Genomic DNA, 21816 nt, shown 5'->3' on the forward strand with positions numbered 1-21816 from the left:
TCTTGGTGCCAGCAGTGTTGCAGATGCACGTTCTACCTGTTGGTGTTTGCTTTCCAGAGCACCTGTCTGCATTTCTGATGCTCTGTCAGTTGTACTTGGATATTAAAAAGCATTTGGATGTTTAAAAAGTCACACTGTTCCACCAAGAAGATGTTCTGTGGGGCTGTGGCCGTACTTTGTATTTCTTGGACTATTTGTGGCTAGCATACGAAATGCAATTACCATTAGTTTATTGATTTTTACAACCAACCATCTCGCTAAACGCCTCTTATATTGCAGACATGTTTGGAGAAGGACTGGTTTGTGTCCCCCTTTCCGGTCCGTTACCTTCCATTTCGTTCTGGGCCGAGAGCGCCACGGAAGCATCACTCTCGGGTGCTTGTGCCACGTTTGCCAAGACGTTAGGTGTGGGGCACATCTGCCCTCATCTGCTCTAATTCAGCCCTCAGTGTGTCCGTACTTAGTTCGCGCCGATTCTTATCACACTACCTTTCTTCATGCTGCTGTCTTTAGTGTCCGGGGTCCCGTAGCAGAGACCTCTGGTTCTCTAAGCAGCCGTTCTCCCCCCACCCTTTTCAGACGATTAAATTAGCTCAGTTCCCTTCTCTCTAAAAGATGATGTTGAAGGTTTTTCTTAGTTTCTGATACAAGCTTGAGGACAGATCCAATAAATACCGGGTTGTTCATTTATTTTTTTTCTCTTTGCCTTGCCCGCCGTGGTCTTGACTTCTTTTTTCCAGCTCCGCCCTCGTCTGTGTAACCTTGTTTTCCAGTGTTGCCCTGTCTCTTCAGTCCGAGAGAGCACTCCCACTTTCTGCACCGGTCAGATGCCAGGGCAGGGAGCGTGTCTCCGCTCCCCTCAATACCCACCGCAGATTTTCTTCAGCCGCTGTCTGATTTCCGGCATTTTTATAGTTGATGAGATTTATCATCAGTCTTTGTTCTTCTGCAGTTTCATTTTCAAGTTTATCGTGGAGGTCACACACACAGGTGGACCCCTGCAGTGCTGCGGTAGTGCGTCTCAAGCATCGATTCTGTCTTCCGTGTCTTCGTTTTGGGTTGTGCTTCCTTGGATATCCCTGCCCTTTTGTGTTCATTTCCTCAGAGTTAATTAGCTCTTTTCTAGCATCATTGGGCTCTTCTCCTGGTTCTGTTATGTGACTGGGGAAGAGAGACAGGCATTCTTTCGTTTGGTTTTGCTCTCTGCACTGCCTCTCTATGCTTGACGCTTTGTTACTTTAGCAAGGTCTTTCTTGGGGCTTAAAGAACAATCAGAATGCTTCCCTTTGTGCTTGGTATATTTTACTATTCATGCCTTCTATGAAGCATCCCGTTTGTTAAATTTTTTCCTTTGTTCTTTCAGAATCACTAGTTTTTTCATCCAGAGCTTTGTGATGTTCAAATAATGATTAATGCTTTAAAAATTTCAACCTCAATACGTACATCTGCACACTGCTTATCTTTGTATTGCCATTATGCTGAGAGACTGCTTGTGCCTAGAGACATAGGATTCCAAATATTCTAATCATAGCTACATGTTCTTTCTGCTTATAGTTTGGCAATTTCTTCTTCCTTTCAAGGAGCCGTTCCCTGCGTTCATGGAGTTCTTTAGTAGCTGCTGTCTGCAAAGGAATAACTTTCATGACCAATCTGACATAATTTTCCTGAGTTTAAAGTCAGCTTTCCAGGGGTGCCTGCCTGGCTCAGTTGGTAGAGCATGGGACTCTTGATCTTAAGGTTGTAAGTTCAAGCCCCACGTTGGGGGTAGAGTTTACTTTAAAAAACAATAATTATGTATTATATGATATAATATAGTATAGTGTATAAAGGCAACATTTTAGTCTCCTTAGTGTATCTAGAAGATGATCCCTTTTCTTCTAGTATGGAGGCCATTCACTGCAAAATGTGACTCTAGATCTGGTTGTAAAAAGGAGCCTGATCTTTGCTTTCTGCTTCCTTTTTTTTTCCCCCCTGTTTATTTTGAGAGAGAGGAGGGGAAGGTTAGAGACAGAATCCTAAGCAGGCTCTGTGCTGGTAGCACTGAGCCCAACATAGGACTCAAACCCACAAACCGTGAGATAATGACCTGAGCTAAAATCAAAAGTCAAATGCTTAACCGACTGAGCCACCCAGGTGCCCCTGCTTTTTGCTTCCGGAGAGACCTTTTGCTTCATTGATGGTTGTTGACATCACTTTGAATATTACCTTGCACATTTGAAGAAAGGGGTCAGAGAAGCCTTCACAACAACTCCCAGTAGGCAGCCCAGAGCTAGTTCCTACTGTCCGGACAAGGCCAAGGTTGGACACTGGCAGAGTGGAGGAGGACTGGGCCTAGCCTGTCGGTTACCCACACCAGCGAGACACGTAGGGGCAGTGCTGGCCTGCCTTTCCTCTTCTACCATTTTTAAACCTCTTATTCTTTAGTCATGTCTTTAAACATATTATTTTATTATTCTGATAATTGCAGTATCTGAAGACTTTGTAGGTCTGCTTGGATATCTACTGCTTCTATTTCCTTGGGATTTTGTTATTTTAGACTGTAGTCTTGCTTGATTGGTGGTTTTTTTAAGAACATGATTTACTGGAGTAATTCATGGGCTAGGTTGAAAGTGCCTTCCTCTGAGAAAGATAAGTTTTTGTCTCTACCACATGCCTAGGGTCCCTTCCAACCCTTAACTTTGACCTAGTGGTTTTGGAGCCATACCATGTGGGCCACAAACCCAAGCGGGGACTTGTGATTATAAATTTAGAGGAGGTGTTTTTCTGCCTTCATCTAGTATCAAAGTAAAAGCAAGTTTCTCATTGTTTTTTATTGTGGGGTGGATTTGTCTAGGCCATGTTTATACTGAGAGGGTGGCTCTTTTCAGGTTTCTAGCATTTTGCTGAAGTCTGTCTATGTGGTATAATTAAAAAATACATATTTATATTCTGTCTTTGCCCCAGGTTCCTGGAATAGAGCTTGAAATTTCCTGAGTGATAGGCTTGTCTTTTGTTATTCATAACGAACCCCTTTCAACCATACCCGAGTTCATGCTAATGGGGTGACTCTTGGTGGGAACCTAGATACCTTCGAAATGAGGGCTGATCAGCAGCAGAACCAACCACATGCTTAGAGGGTTGGTGTTTTTAGCCCCAGTCCCTGACCCGGGGAGGGGCTGGTGATTGAATTCAGTCCATCGGTAATGCCTGCATACTGAAACTTTGATTAAAATTCTGAAGCAAGGAGACTAAGGGAGCTTGTGGGCTGGTGAACACATCCATGTGCAGGGAGGGTGCCCACCCCGACTCTACAGGGACAGAGGTTCCTGCTGTACTCAGGACCCTTCCCGACCTCACCCTGTCCACAGGGTGTACAAGTTCCTGAGTTCTGTGAGCTGTTCCAGGAAATTCTCAAACGTGAAGTGGGGGTTGTAGGAACCCTAGAATTTGTAATCAGCCAGGCAAAAGCACAGGTGGCCTGGACCCTGCGCAGGACCCCGTTTGTGGCTGTTGTCTGAAGTGGGGACAGTCCTGTGGGACTGAGTGAAGTTCGTATCAGAACTGGACTGAATTGTAGGACACCCAGATGGTGTCAGAGAACTGCAAAACTGGTTGTTTGGAAAACCAGTCATTCAACTCCGTACTTTTGGAGGTCTTGAGGCTTTGCCTCCCAAACCATGTCCTGTATGAGCATCAAAGTGGAAGCTGCATCGGCCAGGTTGGACGGCTGGAGGCCTCAGCTCTGGATTTCCTCCCTGGATTCCCGTTTCACTTTTTCCCTCAGGATTTCCCTGATACTCTCTTGCTAATTCAGTGTGTGTTTTAAAAAGATGCCTTTGCTTTTTATTGTTGAGTTTACTTTATCCAGCATTTTTAGTAATTGGTAAAGATGATTATACTTAATGTACCATATTGTTTTACTCTTTCTGTATTTTGGTCTTGTGTTAATTGTTTAGGTCTATTTGTATTTATGGTTTTAAGTCAAATCAAAATGCTTTTGCAAGATGGCATGTACCAAAAATTCAATCAAAAAAAATACCTTATTTTGATATGTTCCCAAATAACTTCATAGAATGGGGTGAAAACTTAAGACGACTGGGAAATAGAAGGGAGCCTGAAGCTGAGCTTGCTAGTGATTCACACACAACCTGTCAAGATTTGTAGGGTGCAGCTGGGGTGGTGCTTACTGGGAGAATGTCAGAACCTGCCGAGCGTGTGTTGTGCTGGAGGCTTATCTCATAATTCCATTTGCAGATAATGATCTGCAGAGATTAAGTAGCTTATTCAGGATTATTCAACCAAAACTGGAATTCAGAGCCAGGTCTGCCTGATTCCAAAGTATATATAAGTTATTACGATGCTGTTACTATCCCTTCTCCCTCTTGAAACTTCCGTGGCACAAACATTTCTCTTTTGTTAGTTACCTTTTAAGGGAGTAATGATAGAAACCTTTTTATTGTTTTCCTTTCTAGGAGGAAAAAAGTAAACCAGATCTCCAGAATAAAGAGGAGATTGACGATGATCCATTGATAATTCTAAAAGCAATCTTACTACAGGTAGAGTTTATATTTTCGTGTGTGTATATTACAGACATGCACATAGATACATGAAATTTCATTGATAGAACTGATTCTGGTACTGTTGACAGTCTTTTTCCTTTGGGACATTCTCTGTGTCTATTTTTATAATTTTTTTATTGGAGACTTTCTGGTTATAAAAAAATTCATATTTGTGGTAGAAAATTTGAGAGAAAAAATACTAGGAAATATATCAAGATAATAAAAATATAAATCAAATATCCAGTTATTGTTAATACTTTGATGTATATTTTTTACATTCTGCTTTTTCTCTGTGTTTATGCATATATATATGTTGGGATTGGGTTATGGGGTTTTTTGGTACTACTGTCCTTTTGAATGGAATTGGGATTCACTTTACATATTGTTTTGGAATTTGCTATTTTCCCACGTTACCCTTCCTAATGCCTGTAATACCTGAAGTTATGTCCTCTTTTTCATTCCTAATACTGATACGCTGATAATACCTCAAGTCTGTGACTTTTAACGTTTGCTTAGTGCTGTGTTGTAAAGGTGGTAGGTCTCCTTTTACGTATTTATTCATTCCTGTGAACAATTTTTCTTAATTCTTTACCACGGACCTAGTCTGAGTCCTTTAACTGCATTGGTCTGTGGCCACTGTATTAGTTTGCTAGAGTTGCCGTAACAGAATACCACAGATTGGGTGGCTTAAACAACAGAAATTTATTTTCTCACAGCTCTGGAGGCTGGAAGTCCAAGATCAAGGTGCCGGCAGGTTTGTTTCCTCCCGAGGCCTCTCTTCTTGGCTTGCAGATGGCTGCCTTCTCGCTGTGTCTTCACATGGCCTTTCCTCTGTGCATGTGCATCCCCAGTGTCTCTGTGTGTCCATTATTTCTTCTTCTTATAAGGACACCAGTCAGATTGGACTAGGACGCACCCTAATGACCTCATTTTTAACTTAATCACTTCTTTAAAGGTCCTGTCCAAATATAGTCATAGTTGAAATCTTGAAGGTTCAGGAGTCAATGTATGAATGTGGGGGTGGGGAGGGGGTACATTTCAGCCCCAAACAGTCACTTCCTATTCCCTTTTAGAACTGGTTTATATCTGGAAACATTCAGAAAAGATATTGATAATCCTTTTTTGCGCTTAAATATCTCTTATAAACATCCCATAAAATATCAGGAATTTACCAAACCTCAGAATACTCTTTGGATATTGGCTCCTTAAATGTTTGAACTTTGGCACAGGAAAGCGCAATTCAGGTTTTCTAAACTGAGGCTTAATCTACTTGTAAAAAACTTTTTTTATTTTAAAGTAGTTATGGTTAATCCACTTCCATGTTCAGCTGTCATAGGCACATTTAATTAGATATAATCCTATTGGCCCCTTTGAACTTGTAAATGTTACATTTACATCTCATCAAATTTACCTAAATGATCTTGTGTTTCTTTCACAAGGAGGAGAGTAATCTGATTCCTGTTGATCAGCTGGGCCAGAAACTCTTGAAAAAGATAGGAATATCTTGGAACAAGAAGTACAGAAAACAGTATGGACCACTGCGAAAGGTAATACATGACATCTGTATAGGAGGTCCCATCCCGGGAAATTTTATTATGATCGCTTTGCAAAGGAAATTTGAATTAGGTGAAAATAAAATCACTTTTTTTATTTAATGGTTAAAATTCAGTTAAGTTACTTATTAAGTTATCAAATCAAATAATTTATAGAATCAAGAAGTAAGCAGAAAAAGAAGGGCTTGTAATACAACAGCATCATCACAAGTGCCCTCCTTAATGCCCGTCACCCATTTAGCCCATCCCCCACACAACACCCCCTCCAGCAACCCTCAGTTTGTTTTCTGTAGGTAAGATTCTCATGGTTTGCCTCTTTCTTGTTTTCATCTTATTTTATTTTTCCTTCCCTTTCCCTGTGTTCATCTGTTTTGTTTTCTTAAATTCCACGTATGAGTGAAATCATACAATATTTGTCTTTCTCTGACTGACTTATTTCACTTAGCCTAATATACTTCAGTTCCATCCACGTCGTTGCAAATGACAAGATTTCATTATTTTTGATGGCTCAGTAGTATTCCTCTGTGTGTGTGTGTGTGTGTTTGTGTTTACACCACATCTTTTTTATCCATTGATCAGTCAGTGGACATTTGGGCTCTTTCTGCAGTTTGGCTTTTGTTGATAGTAGTGCTATAAACATTGGGGTGCACGTGCCCCTTTGATTCAGTATTTTTCTTATCCTTTGGGTAAATACCTAGTAATGCAATTGCTGGGTCATAGGTTAGTTCTATTTGTAATTTTTTGAGGAACCTCCATACTGTTTTCTAGAGTGGCTGCACCAGTTTGCATTCCCACTGACAGTGTAGGAGGGTTCCCCTTTCTCTGCATCCTTGCCGATGTCTGTTGTCTCCTGAGTTGTTAATTTTAGTCATTCTGACAGGTGTGAGGTAGTATCTCATTGTGATTTTGATTTGTGTTTCCCTGATGATGAGTGATGTTGAGCATTTTTCATGTGTCTGTTCGCCATTTGTAGGTCTTCTTTGGAGAAATGTCTATTCATGTCTTCTGCCCATTTCTTAACTGAATTATTTGTTTTGGGGGTGTTGAGTTTGGTAATTTCTTTATAGGTTTTGGATACTAACCCTTTATCAGATTTGCAAATATCTTCTCCCATTCTGTGGATTGCCTTTTAGTTTTGTTGATTATTTCCTTTGCTGTGCAGAGGCTTTTTATCTTGATGAAGTCCCAAGAGCTCATTTTTGCATTTGTTTCCCTTGCCCCCAGAGATGTGTCTAGTTAAAAGTTGCTATAGCCAGGGTCAAAGAGGTTGCTGCCTGTGTTCTCCTCTAGGATTTTGATGGTTTCCTCCTCTCACGTTTAGGTCTTTCATCCATTTTGAGTTTATTTTTTGTGTATTGTGTAAGAAGTGGTCCAGTTTCATTCTTCTGCATGTCGCTGTCCAGTTTTCCCAACGCTGTTTGTTGAAGAGACTTTTTTCCATTAGATATTCTTTCCCACTTTATCAAAGATTAGCTGACAACATAGTTGTGGGTCCATTTCTGGGTTCCCTTTTCTGTTCCATTGGTCTGTGTGTCTGTTTTTGTGCCAATACCATTGTGTCTTGATGATTACATCTTTGTAATACAGTTTGAAGTCCAGAATTGTGATGCCTCCAGCTTTCGTTTTCTTTTTCAACATTACTTTGGCTATTCGGGATCTTTTGTGGTACCATACAAATTTTAGGATTGTGTGTTCTAGCTCTGAGAAGAATGCTGGTTCTATTTTGATCGGGATTGGGTTGAAGGTGTAGATTGCTTTGGGTGCTATCAACATTTTAACAATATTTGTTCTTCCAGTCCATGAGCACGGGATGTTTTTCCATTTCTTTGTGTCTTCAATTTCTTTCATAAGTGTTGTAAACTTTTCAGAGTACATATCTTCTACCTCTTTGGTTAGGTTTATTCCTAGGTATCTTATGGTTTTTGGTGCAGTTGTAAATGGGATTGATTCCTTGATTTCTCCTGCTGCTGCTTCATTATTGGTGTATAGAAATGCAACAGATTTCTGTACATTGATTTTATATCCTTGCAACCTTGCTGAATTAGTTCTAGCAGTGAAGTTCTTGGTGAAGTCTTTCAGGTTTTCCACATAGAGTATCCTGTCATCTGTGAAGAGTGAAAGTTTGACTTCTTCCTTGACAATTTGGATGCCTTTTATTTCTTTTTGTTGTCTGATTGCTGAGGCTAGGACTTCCAGTGCTATGTTGAACAACAATGGTGAGAGTGGACGTCCTGTTGTGTTCCTGAACTTAGGGGAAAAGCTCTCAGTTTTTCCCCATTGAGGATGATACGGGTCTGTTGTATATGGCCTTTTATGATGTTGAGGTATGTTCCTTCTGTCCCAGTTTTCTTGAGGGTTTTTATCAAGAATGGATGCTATATTTTGTCAGATGATTTTTCTGCATTTATCGAGAGGATCATGTGGTTCTTATCCTCTCTTTTATTAAGGTGTGTATCACGTTAATTGATTTGCAGACACTGAACCACCCCTGCAGCCCGGGAATAAATCTCACTTGATTGTGGTGGATAATCCTTTTAATGTACTGTTGGATTTGTTAGGATCTTGTTGAGAATTTTTGCATCCATGTTCATCAGGGAATTGGTCTGTAATTCTCCTTTTTAGTGGGGTCTTTGTCTGGTTTTGGAATGAAGGTAATGCTAGCCTTATAGAAGGAGTTTGAAGTTTTCCTTCCATTTCTATTTTTTGGAACAGTTTCAGAATAGTAAATATTAATTCTTCTTTAAATATTGGGTAGAATTTCCCTGGGAAGCCATCTGGCCCTGGACTCTTGTTTTTTGGGAGATCTTGTATTTCTGATTCAGTTTCTTTGCTGGTTATGAGTCTATTCAAATTTTCTATTTCTTCCTGTTTCAGTTTTGGTCATTTATATGTTTCTAGGAATTTATCCATTTCTTCTAGATTGTCAAATTTGTTGGCATGTAATTGCTTATAATATTCTTTTATAATTGTGTTTCCGTGGTGTTGGTTGTGTTCTCTTTCATTTGTGATTTTATTTGTTTGGGTCCTCTTTTATTTTTGATAAATTTGGCTAGGGGGGTTATCAGTTTTTTTAATTCTTTCAAAGTACCAGCTCCTAGTTTCATTGATCAGTTTGTTCTGCTGGTTTTTTGGTTTCTGTATCATTTGTCTCTGCTCTCATCTTTACTTGCTGTTCTTTTTCCAGTTCTTTTAGGTGTAAGGTTAGGTTGTGTATTTGAGACTTTTGCTTCTTGAGGAAGGGCCTGTATTACAATATATAATACTTCTTATGACCACCTTTGCTGCATCCCAAAGGTTTTGGACTGTCATGTTTTCATTTTCATTTGCTTCCATTTATTTTTTTAATTTCTTCTTTAATTTCCTGATTAATCCATTCATTCTTTAGTAAGATGTTCTTTAACCTGCATGTATTTGAGGGCTTCCCCAATTTTTTCTTATGGTTGACCTCAAGTTTCATAGTGTTGTGGTCTAAAAATATGCATGGTAAGGATCTCAGTCTTTCTGTACTGGTTCAGGCATGATTTGTGACCCATCATGTGATCTCTTCTGGAGAATGTTCCATGTGCACTCGAAAAGAGTGTGTATCTGTTGCTTTAGGATGAAATGCTCTGATTATATCTGTTAAGTCCATCTGGTCCAGTGTATCATTCAAAGCCTGTTTCCCTGTTGATCTTCTGCTTAGATGATCTGCCCATTACTGCAAGTGGGGTGTTAAAGTCTCCTACTTTTATTGTGTTGTTATCAACAAGCTTCTTTAAGTTTGTTATTAATTGATTTGTACATTTGCTTGCTTTCAAGATAGGGGCATAAATATTTAGTAGTTAGATCTTCTTGTTGGATAGCCTCCTTTATTATGATCTAGTGCCTTTCTTCATCTCTTATGATAGTCTTTGATTTGAAATCTAGTTTGCCTAAGTATGGCTACTGCAGCTTCCTTTTGATGTCCGTTAGCATGAGAAATGGTTCTCCACCCCTCACTTTCAATCTGGAGGTGTCTGCGGGTGTAAAATGAGTCTTTTGTGAGTCAGCATATCGATGGGTCTTGTTTTTGTGACCATTCTGATACCCTGTGTCTTTTGATTGGAACATTTTAGTCCATTTACGTTCAGAATAATTATCAATAGATATGAATTTAGTGCCATTGTATTACCTGTAAGGTTTCTGATTCTGTGGATTGTCTCTGTTCTTTTCTAGTCTTGGTTGCTTTTGGTCTCTCTTTCCCTGCCTAAGGGTCCCCTTTAATAATTCTTGCAGAGCTGGTTTCGTGTTCACAAACTCCTTTAGTTTTTGCTTGTCTTGGAGGCTCTTTATCTCTCCTTCTATTCTGAATGACAACCTTGCTGGATAAAGGATTCTTGGCTGCATTTTTTTCCCATTTAGCACATTGAATATTTCCTGCCACTCCCTTCTGGCCTGTCAGGTTTCTGTGGACAGGTCTGCTAACCTTATGTGTCAGCTCTTGTAGGTTAAGGACGTTGTGTTCCTAACTGCTTTCAGAATTCTGTCTTTATCTTTGTGTTTTGCAGGTGTTACTGTGGTATGTCTTGATGTTGACCTGTTTTTTGCTGATTTTTTTTTTAACGTTTATTCATCTTTGAGAGACAGAGAGAGAGACAGAGCAGGAAAGGGGTAGAGAGAGGGAGACACAGAATCCAAAGCAGACTCCAGGCTCTGGGCTGTCAGCATAGAGCCCAACGCGGAGCTTGAACTCAAAAACTGCGAGATCATGACCTGAGCCCAAGTCGGACGCTCAACCGACTGAGCCACCCAGGTGCTCTGAGTTTTTTTGCTGATTTTTGAGGGGAGCTCTCTGTGCCTCTTGGACTTGAATGCCTCTTTCCTTCCTCAGATTAGGGAAGTTCTCAGCTATAATTTGTTCAAATAAACCTTCTGTCCCTTTTTCCTGCTCTTCTTCTGGAACCCCTGTGATACGGATATTGTTGCACTTTATGGATTGCTGAATTCCCCAAGTCTGTATTTGTGATGTAGTGGTTTTATTTCCCTCTTCTTTTCAGCTTCATTATTTCCATAGTTTTATCTTCTGTGTCACCTATTCGTTCCCCTGCTGCTTTGATCTTCCTTGTGAATACATCTAGTCAGTTTTGCATCTCAGTTAGCATTTTTTATTTCAGCCTGATTTTTAGGTCTCTTATCTCTGCAGCAAGGGTTTCTCTGGTGTCTTCTATGCTTTTTCAAGCCCAGCTAGTATTATTATGACTGTTGTTCTAAATTCTTGTTCAGATATATTGCTTACATCTTTTGTGAGCAAATTCCTGGCTGTGGTTTCTTCTTGATACTTCTTTTGGGGAGAATTCCTCCACCTTGCCATTTTGTCTAGGTTTCTGTTTTTTGCATGTTACAAAAGCTTACATGTCCTGCTCCTGAGAGTAATGCTGTGTTAAGAAAAGGGGTCACGTCCGGGCTGCCCAGGCCTAGCGCTTCAGGAAGCGCTCCGGTGTATGCTGTGTGCTCTCTGCTTTGTGATTTGGCTGCTCTTTCCCCCAGGTCAGTCCTACGTAGAGTTCATCCTTGTTTGCAGTGGGGAGCATTTGGACCTTTAACTAGGTGTGCTTTGATTTGTTTGTTAAAATAAGACTGATTTTTTTAAAAAGCCTGATTCAAAAAAGGAAAAGGAACAAAAAAAACAAACAAAAAACTGTAAGCCTAGTTCCAAAAAAAAGAAGGAAAGGGGAAAAAAATAAAAAGCCTGATCCAGACAACAAGAAAAGGAAATGAAAAAACAAATGAACAAATAACTATAAGCCTGATTCAAAAAAAAAAAAAACAACCTGGTCCTATTTCCCCCAGAACTGAAGGTGATGCTTCAGAGCACTTTATGTTCCATAGACTTGGTGCATGTGGAGCTGGGGGGCGTGCTGGTCCTCTGGGGGAGAGTCTTGTCGTGCTGGCTCACAGTCAGACCTGCCCTAGTAAAGCTGCACCTGCAGGGGCACCTAGGTGGCTCAGTCAGTTGAGTCTCCGACTTTGGCTCAGGTCATGATCTCATGGTTTCAGAGTTCAAGACCCACATCAGGCTCACTGCCGTCCGTGCAGAGCCCGCTTCAGATTTTCTGTCCCCCTCTCTCTGCCCCTCCCCCACTTGCACTGGTTCTCTCTCTCTCTCAAAAATAAAGCATTAAAAAAAAAAAAAAAAAAAAAAGATGCACCTGTAGGGGACAGGGTGTGTGGTTTGGTGTAAGCAGTTGCACCTTCCGCTGGTGGGGGCGCTGTGCTGGCCTTGCTGGCAGGCCGAGAAAGATGGTGTCACCTTGCTCTCTTCCCCAGAGAGGAGAGGGGAACTCACATCTGCCACTGTTCAGGGAGTCCTCACAGACCAGCGAACAATCTCCCCTTCTGTGTCCCAGGTTTCTGTCAGAACCCTGCTCTCAACCCTTCTGTGCCCAGGCCGTCAACACACAGCCTTTGGTTTATCTCTTGTGGTTATCTTTGGCACGCAGCTAGGATGCGGAACTCCAAATTTTAAAGGACCCTGCACACGCTGGATCCACTCCCCTCCAGGGAGCGTCGCATTCTTGCAGCGCTGCGCCTGGTGCCGGCCTGTCCCAGAAAAGCAGTCGCACGACCGAGCAGGTGCCTGGAGTTTATGGTGAAGCACAGCAAAAAGCTGCGGCCAGGTTATCTACCCTCTGTTTGCACCTTTGTCCCCTGGTGCTGAACGGCTGCTCAAAGGCGCCAGCCAGGTCTTTTGTCCTTGAAGAGGCAATATATTCTCTTCCTAATGCACTCCAGGGAATGGAACGTTCTCTCCCAGTATAACCTGGGGCATCCCCACACTCCACTGTCCTCTCCCAGGCCTTTGCCCTCCTCCTCCCCAGGAGCACAGCTGCCCACCGAGATCAACTCCTGTGAATGCTGTAGACTTTGATAACCTCCAACTTTGAGTTCCACTCTGCAGAAGCTGCTGATATAGTCCATTCCTCCTGATTCCCCAGTCACTGTGTTTGGAGGAGTGCTTTTCTTGCACGAACCCCATGACGTCTCTCTAACCCCTCTCCCTTTCCTCTCCGCAAAAAGGGCTTCCTCCCTTCCGTGCACCACAGCTCTTCTGTCCCCTAATTCATGTCACTGCACCTGCACCTGCCACATTTTCTCCCTCAAGATGCGCAGAATGTTCTCTTAATCCTCCGATTGATTTTCTAGGTGTGAATTCAGAATCATTTGATGTTGATCTAGCTGTTTTCGAGGAACAAGGCAAGGCCAGGTTCCCCCTACTACTCCACCATCTTAACTCCCCCCACCCCCCAGGTTTTCCTTTAAAACAATTGGGTAAGGGCCCCTGGGTGGCTCAATTAAGCTTCCAACCTCTGCTTAGGTCATGATCTCATGGTTCGTGGGTTTGAGCCCCACGTCGGGCTCTGTGCTGACAGCTCAGAGGCTGGAGGCTGCTTCAGATTCTGTGTTTCCTTCTCTCTGACCCACCCCCCCCCTTGTGCTCTGTCTCTCTCCCTCTCTCAAAAATAAATACTAAAAATTTTTAAGAAAACAAAAAATAATTGGGTCAGTGTCTCGGTATTTTACTCTTGAGTATGATATTAGTTGTGCAGATTTTTAAAAAATATAAATACCCTGGGGCACCTGGGTGGCTCAGTCGGTTGGGCGTCTGCCTTCAGCTCAGGTCATGATCTCATAGTTCGTGAGTTCAAGCCCCACATTGGGTTCTGCTTTGCGCACAGAGCGCCCTTTAGATCTTCTCTCCCCCTCTCCCTCTCCTCTTTCCTCCCTCCCTCCCTCCCTTTTCCTCTCTCTCTCTCTCTGTCGAAAATAAACAGAATACTTAAAAGAAAAATATAAATACCTTTTGTAATTTTGAGGGAGTTAGCTTTTAATTCATAGTTGACTGATCATTTCATCTTGAGTAGAGGTTGGATTTTATCAAATGTTGACTCAGTTTTGTGGGGTTTTTTTGTCTTGTACACCTTTTTTTCTGTTAATGTGATGAATTCCATTGATTGACCTTTGTAATGTTAAACAAGTCTTATATTTCTGAGAATAATCCCACTTGGTCATGATACTCTCTATATTGCTGTCTTCATTTAGCTCATATTCGGGATTTTCGTGTCTGCATTTATGAGAGATACGAGTCTTGATTTTCTTTTTTTTGGAAAGTCTTTGTCAGATTTTAGTATCAAGGTTATATAGGACTCAGAAGTTGGAAAATACTCCTTTTTTTATATTTTTGGAGGAATTCTCTCAGATTGATAATTTTTTTCTTAAATGTTTGATGAAGCTATTGAGACCTGAAATTGTATTTTATTTAATTCCAGTGTAAGTAACATACGGTGTTAATATTAGTTTCAGCTGTGCAATATAGTGATTCAACAGTTCCCTGTATTCTCAGTGTTCATCATAAGTACACTCTTAATCCCCTTCACCTGTTTCACCCATCCCCCCAGCCACCTCCCCTCTGGTAACCACCAGTTTGTTCACTCTCATTAAGAGTCTGTTTCTTGGTTTGTCTCTTTTTTTCCTTTGCTCATTTCTTCTGTTTTTTGTTTTGTTTTGTTTCTTCAATTCCACATGAGTGAAATCGTATGGTTTTTGTCTTTGACTGACTTCACCTAGCATAATAGCCTCTAGCTCCATCCATGTTGTTGCAAAGGCAAGATTTCATTTGAATAATATTCCGTTGTATAGAAGTACCACATCTTTATCCATTCGTCTATTAATGGAGACACTTGGCTGCTACCATAGTTTGGCTCTTGTAAATAACACTGCAGTCAATACAGGGGTGCCTATATCCCTTTGAATTAGTGTTTTCTTATTCTTTGGGTAAATACCCAGTAGTGTGATTACTGGATCGTAGGGTAGTTCTGTTTTTAACTTTGTGAAGAACCTCCATGCTGTCTTCCACAGTGGCTGTGCCAGTTTGAGCTCCCACTAACAGTTTACGAGGATTCCTTTTTCTCCACATCCTCGCCAACACTTGAGATTTTGATTTTAGCCGTTCTGACAGGTATGAGGTGATATCTCATTGTGGTTTTGATTTGCATTTCCCTGATGATGAGTGATGTTAAGCATCTTTTCATGCATCTATTGGCCATTTGTATGTTTTTGGAGAAATGTCTGTTCGTGTCTTCTGTCCATTTTTAATTGGATTATTTGGTGGGGTTTTTTGGTGTTTGCATTATATAGTTTTTTAATATATTTTGGATATTAACCCTTTATCAGAGATATGTCAGTTGCAAATATCTTCTCCCATTCGGTGGGTTGTCTTTTAGTTTTGTTGGTTTTCTTTGCTGTGCAGAAGCCTTTTATTTTGATGTAGTCCCAATAGTTGATTTTTGCTTTTGTTTCCCTTGCCTCAGGAGACATACCTAGAAGGATGTTGCTACAACCAGTGTCAGAGAAATTACTGCCTGTGCTCTCTTCTACGATTTTTATGATTTCAGGTCTTACATTTAGGTCCTTAATCCATTTTATTTTTGTGTATGGTGTAAGAAAGTGGTCCAGGTTCATTCATCTGCATGTGGCTGTTCAGTTTTCCCAGTACCATTTGTTAAAGAGACTGTCTTTTTCCCATTGCATATTCTTGCCTCCTTTGTCAAAGGTTAATTGGCCATATAATTGTGGTTTTACATCTGGGCTTTCTGTTCTCTTGAGACCTGAAATTTTTTTGGAGTAAGGTTTTTTAATTATAGTTTAAATTTGTTTTATTGTAGAGTTCTTTAGATTTTCTCTTCTTGCATTATTTTGGAAAATTTTCTTGTTTAAGGAGTTTGTTCCTTTATCTGTGATGTCAAATTTATTAGCATAAAATTATTCACAATATTTTGTGTTTTCTGTAGTGTCTATAGAACCTGAAGTTGTTTCCTTTTTTTCATTCCTAATATTAGTAATTTGTATTTTCTCACTTTTTTCCATCAGTCTTGCTTGGGGTTTACCAGGTTTATTAAACTTTTTCAAAACCTTTTGCCTCTTTTGATTTTCTCTATGGATCATCTCTTTTCTATTTCATTGATTTCTGCTCTTGTTTTTAATTATTTCCTTCCTTTTTCCTCTGGGATTTAATTTGATCAACTTTTTTCTAGTTTCCTGGGTTGGTATCTGAGTTGCTTTTAACCTTCCTTTTTTAAAATGTTTGTTTACTTATTTATTTTGAGAGAGTGAGCGAGCATGAGCAGGGGAGGGGCAGAGAGAGAGAGAGAGAGAGAGAGAGAGAGAGAGAGAGAGAGAGAATCCCAAGCAAGATCTGCACTGCCAGCATAGAGCATGGAGCACAACTTGGGGCTCAAACCCATGAACCCATGAGAACATGACCCGAGCCGAAATCAAGAGTTGGACCCTCAACCGACTGAGCCACCCAGCCGCCCTTAAACCTTCCTTTTAATAGATGCTTTTAAAGCTGTCAATTTCCTTCTCAGCACTAATTTAGCTGCAGCCAAATTTGACATGTTTTCATTATCATTCTGTTCAAAATATTTTGTAATCTCCCTTGTGGTGTGTGTGTGTGTGTGTGTGTGTGTGTGTGTGTGTGTGTAAATGTGTTGCTTAATTTCCAGATATTTGGGGATTTCTTTTTATCTTTTTGTTATATCCATAAATTGATTTCTAGTTAATTCCATTGTACTCTTGAGAACATGCTCTCCCTGATTTTAATTCTTTTGAATTTATTGAGATTTGTTCCACACCTCAGAATATGGTCTGTGTTGCTGAATATTCAGAATTTACCATAAAAGTTATTTTCTGCAGTTGCTGGATATATTTTGTAAATGTCAACTGTGTCACTTTGGTTGATAGTGTTCTGTTTTCTTCTCTGTCCCTACTAATTTTTCTGTCTTTTGGTTGTGTCTTTTGGTTTAAATATCCAGCTACAATGGTGGATTTCTCCCTCCCCCTTTTACTTTGGACAACTTTACTTCATGTACCCTGAAGTGACACCATTAGGTGCATACACATTTTGGATTTTTATGGCCTGCTGACATACAGTGCCCTTCCTTTATCTCTGCTAATATTCCTTGCCTTGAAATTTACCTTGTCTAGTATTGATGTAACCTTGCAAGCTTTTTTATATAAGTGTGTCTCTTGCAGTGTGAAGTTGGCTCTTTTTTATTTGGGATAATTGTGATTTTTAAGTAATCTCTCCTTTTATTTAAAGCATAATTTGTTAGCATAAAGTTGTTTGAAGTATTACCGTGTTACCTTCTTACTGTCCATAGGATCGGATGTTCCCTGGTTCATTTCTGATCTTGATAATTTGGGTGTTTCGGCTTTCTCTTTCATCAGTCTTGCTAGGGGTTCATCACATCTGTTAAACTCTTTAAGAAAGTAACTTTGTATGTGTTGATTCTTCTATGCTGTTTGTTTTCTATCAGCTAATAGTTTGATAAGTTTCTTTTAATTAGAATGTGTAGTCCATTTGGTTTTAATGCATTAATATGGTTGAGTTTGAATTTACCATCGAGGTATTTGGTTTTTATTTGCCACCTGTTTTTTGCTCCTTCTTACTTACCTTTTAGATTAATCAGGTGATTTTTAGTATTTCATCTTTATCTCCTCTGTTGGCTAATAGCTGTATTTCTGTAGTTTTTTTATTCTAGGGATCATATTATACGTAAGTTCGTATTACCAATTACAGATTCATGGCACACCACTTCATGAACAGTGTAACATGCTCACAGTGGTGTAATTGCATTTCTGCTGTTGTCTTATGTTTTACCATTACAGGTAAACTCCACTCTACGTTATTTATTTTTATTATTATTAAATTTTGCTTTAAACACTCAGGCAGCTTTTTTTTTTTTTATGTTTATTTTTTTGAGAAAGAGACAGAGCACGAATGGGGGAGGGGCAGAGAGCGAGGGAGACACAGAATCCGAAGCAAGTTCCGGGCTCTGAGCTATCAGCACAGAGCCCGATGTGGGACTCAAACTCAAGCACTGTGAGATCGAGACCTGAGCTGAAGTCGGAGGCCTAAGTGACTGAGCCACCCAGGCTCCCCAAGCAACTTTTTAAAAAACTGAATGAAAAAATCGTGTTTTATGCTTATCTATTCTGGTGTTCACTGGTTCTTGCACATTCAGCCGTGCATCTGGTATCACTGCCCTGGAATGTAATAGAACTTCAAGTCTTTTGAGAATGTCCCTCTTCGAGTCTTGGTGAAAATATTCTCGGCTCGTTTGATTGAAATTGTTATTTTGTCTTCAGTTTTTTTAAGGGATATTTTTGCAGGATATAAAATTCTGGTTTTATAGGTTTTGTTTTTTGTTTTTTCCTTTCAGTACCTTAAAGGTGACACTCCATTATGTTTTGGCTTCCATTATTTTGGTTCCGTGACTTGAACGTAATGTGTCCTTTTCTCTGCCAGCTTTTAAGATTTTTTTTCTCTTTCTTTGATTTTTAGCAGTTTATTTTTTTGTTATTTTTAAAATTTATTTTGAGAGAAACAAAGTGTGAGTTGGAGAGGGGCAGAGAGAGAGAGAGGGGAGAGAAAATCCCAAGCAGGCTTCACACTGTCAGGGCAGTGTTTTATGGCTAAGCTGAAACCAAGAGTTGGCCCTTACCTACTGAGCCCCCAAGGCCCCCCATGGTTTTAGCAGTTTAACAATAATGTGTCTCAGTATGGTATTCTTTGCGTTAATTGCTTTGTATTTGCTAAGTTTTTTGTATCTGTAACTTAAAGTCTTTCTTCAGTTTTGGCCACTGGTCTTCTTAATTTATCGTCTGCCCCATTATCTCTCTTCTTCTAGGACTACAGTTACATATGTATTAGAACATTCTGGATTTCCTCACAGATGTTAGATAACTGGGGTTTTTTTTTTCTTTTTCTGAAAATTTTTACCTCTCCTTCAATTTGGATAATTTACATTGCTTCATCTTCAAGGTCATTGGTTCTCCTGCTATATCTAGTCTTCCATTAAGCCCAGCTAGTGAACTTTTTGTTTAGATACTGTGTTTTTCAGCTTTAGAATTTCCACTTAGCTGTAATGGAGAGTGTCCGTTTCTCCACTGAAACTCCCTATCTGAACCCACTCTGTTCATCCTTTCTTATAAATTAAATACATTTTTTTTTGTTTTGTTAAAATTTTTTTAATGTTTATTTATTTTTGAGACAGAGAGAGACACAGCATGAACGGGGGAGGGGCAGAGAGAGAGGGAGACACAGAATCGGAAGCAAGCTCCAGGCTCTGAGCCATCAGCCCAGAGCCCGATGCGGGGCTCGAACTCGCGGACCGCAAGATCGTGACCTGAGCTGAAGTCGGACGCTTAACCGACTGAGCCACCCAGGCGCCCCACATTTTTGAAAGTCTAATTGGCTTTATTAAGCTATATAAATTAAGTATTTGTAATAATTTCTCAGTATCATAATGTCTGGATCGTTTCTGGGTCTATTTCTATTAACTTTTTTTTTCTCTTGTGAATTGACCGTGTCATCTCTTGATTATGAGAAACACTGTCCTGTTTGCATGTCATTTAGTCTTATATTGCCTATGGGTGCTGTTCTCTAAAGAGTTTCACAGTATGTCATACCAGGCTGTTAAATTACCTTTGAATCGTCTTGATCCTCTGGTAGCTTCATTTTACAGTTTGTAGGGTGGGCCTATTGCAGTGTTGCTGTTAGTCCTGAGACACGCCTGGTCCTCCCTCTTAAGACAGAGGTTGCCAGAATATGGCCACTGCCTGTTTTTGTACAGCCCTGAGCTAAGAACTCTCTTTGCATTTTTAAATGGTTATTTATTTTAAAAAGCTATATAGGTGCCCACATAATGTCCTCAAGTTTGCCTCTTAAGTTCACAAAGCCTAAGGTGTTTACTGTCCAACCTTTTACAAGTTTGCCAGCCCCCAGCCTAAGGTATGGCCCTTCTAGGATTTCAGTGGAAAGCCTGAGATGTTTGTCATACTCCTCTAACTTGCCAGGACTTTAGTTCCACGTTCTTCTATCCAGCAGCAGGATGCTAAAGTCTGTGCTCAGATAGAATCTACCAGCTGTTGCTTCCTGTGGGGTTTTGTGCATCTTGGATTGTGCATATACTGTTCAGAAGTCAGCCAAGGATTCTAGGGGGATTTGGAGTAGATTTGAGGCTCCTTTATACGGCTCTTTCACTTTCTAGCCTCTCTGGCATGTTCAAATTCTGTTTCCTTGGCTCAGTAAGACTCCTGCCCTTTGCTTGAACCCCTCTACCGCTACAAACTGGGAAGCAGTAGGTTAATGTAAAACTCATCGAGTTTGCTTCCCTTTGAAGGATTATGTCCCCTGTTTTATGCCTGTTTTTGGTTACTCTCCGAACATTTGTTTTCATTATTTTGTCTAGAGTTTATCATTTCTTATCAGGAAAGTTAGTCCAATAAAAGTTCTCTGCTGTTACTGGGACCAGATTGTGCCAAGTTTGAGGCTTAAAAGAATTAATCCTCAATTATTAAACAAAGAAAAAAATGGCTAACCAGAAAGTTCATTACTCCAAGTTTTCCAACTGTTATTTGATTGTACCTAAACAAATCAGCTACAAAACTCTTTTACTGTCTTTTATACACAGTGTTAACAACACTGTCTGGGTCATATACTCATTCCCTTCTGTTGGTGATACCATCCTACTTTGATGAGAGAGTTGGCATTGCTGCACATTCATTCTTCCAAGTGGAAAATGAGAGAGTCACCTTTCCATATTGACTGATGGACTAAGCAGATGTTGTGCATACCTCCCAGGTGGTTTCCTGCATAAAGTAACTTCGTGCTGTGAGGCAAGAAGACGCAAGGCCACACAGCAATCAGGCAGTGAGAAGGGACAAGAGTAGGGCTGAAAGAGGGGATAGGCAACGAGGAAAGAGTGGTTTTTTCTTTCTACCCTTTAGCGAGAACTTGATTAATAGTTTTTAGGATTAAGACTTAAGCCTTCTGTGCTTTGATTGCCTGAGCTAACCTGTCAGCTTCCTGGACAGGCAACATTCAATTTAGTCCATGTTAAATGACAATTTCAGCTTATGATTATTACTTTATTCCTTTATTACTTTATTCCTTTATTACTCAGACAGAGTTTGTCTGAGTCACTAGTTTTGAAATTCTCTTCCGTAACGTTTCACTGTTGTGATTGCCTTTGTTTTATGCTCTGTTTTTATTCTGTTTGAAACATCTCAAAAGTGTTTGTTCTGCCTAATCTATTTTAGTAAAGTACTTTTCAAAACTAGTGTTATTGAGGTATAATTAAAGTATTTTTTGGCTTGTGGCACGGCAGCTTTCTCCCTTGATGTGACTATTAGACTGTTTAAAGGAGAGCACTCTGATTGTTATTAAATGTCTCATCAGGACTCAAACGGATTTTTTTTTCCCTTCTTAGCTGGGTAGGCCAAAAATAAAGGTGAAGTTCAAATATTTAGTCACAGAAAGGAAGATGTAGTTTTTTATTTAAAAAATATTTTTTTTATTAACCTTAGTATTTGTTTTTTGTCTCTCTGTAGTTCTTACAGCTTCATTCTCAGATATTTCTGCTCAGTGCAGATGAAAGTACAGTTAGTCTCTTGAAGAATGGTTCTCTCCAGGCTGAGTCCGATTTCCAAAAGAAGGATCAACACCTTTTCCAGATGCATACTTCAGAATCCCCAGGATTAAATGACAGAAACTCCTGTCCCCACTGGTTTGATATAAATGATTCCAAAGTCCAACCAATCAAGGAAAAAGATATTGAACAGCAGTTTCAGGGTAAAGAAAGTGCCTACATGTTGTTTTATCGGAAATCCCAGTTGCAGAGACCCCCCGAAGGTATGGAAAGAAA

The 21816-nt window shown here is 40.1% G+C and overlaps 1 protein-coding gene across 10 annotated transcripts in view; it reads left to right on the top strand.

Annotated features, from left to right (window-relative positions):
- Positions 1 to 21816, top strand: part of USP40 (ubiquitin specific peptidase 40) — an 89004-nt gene that overhangs the window by 16801 nt on the left and 50387 nt on the right. For all 10 annotated transcript variants that reach the window (XR_008422482.1, XR_008422483.1, XM_053903522.1 and 7 more), the window contains 3 exons: positions 4452 to 4535; positions 5978 to 6085; positions 21503 to 21803. Coding sequence is in view for 8 of the 10 variants with exons in the window: in XM_053903522.1 (XP_053759497.1) it covers positions 4452 to 4535; positions 5978 to 6085; positions 21503 to 21803 (493 nt within the window). In the remaining 2 variants the exon portion in view is untranslated. The remainder of the gene's footprint in view (positions 1 to 4451; positions 4536 to 5977; positions 6086 to 21502; positions 21804 to 21816) is intronic.

Source organism: Panthera pardus, unplaced genomic scaffold, assembly GCF_024362965.1.
Source record: "Panthera pardus isolate Hobbes unplaced genomic scaffold, ASM2436296v1 HiC_scaffold_10, whole genome shotgun sequence".
Lineage (NCBI taxonomy): Eukaryota > Metazoa > Chordata > Mammalia > Carnivora > Felidae > Panthera > Panthera pardus.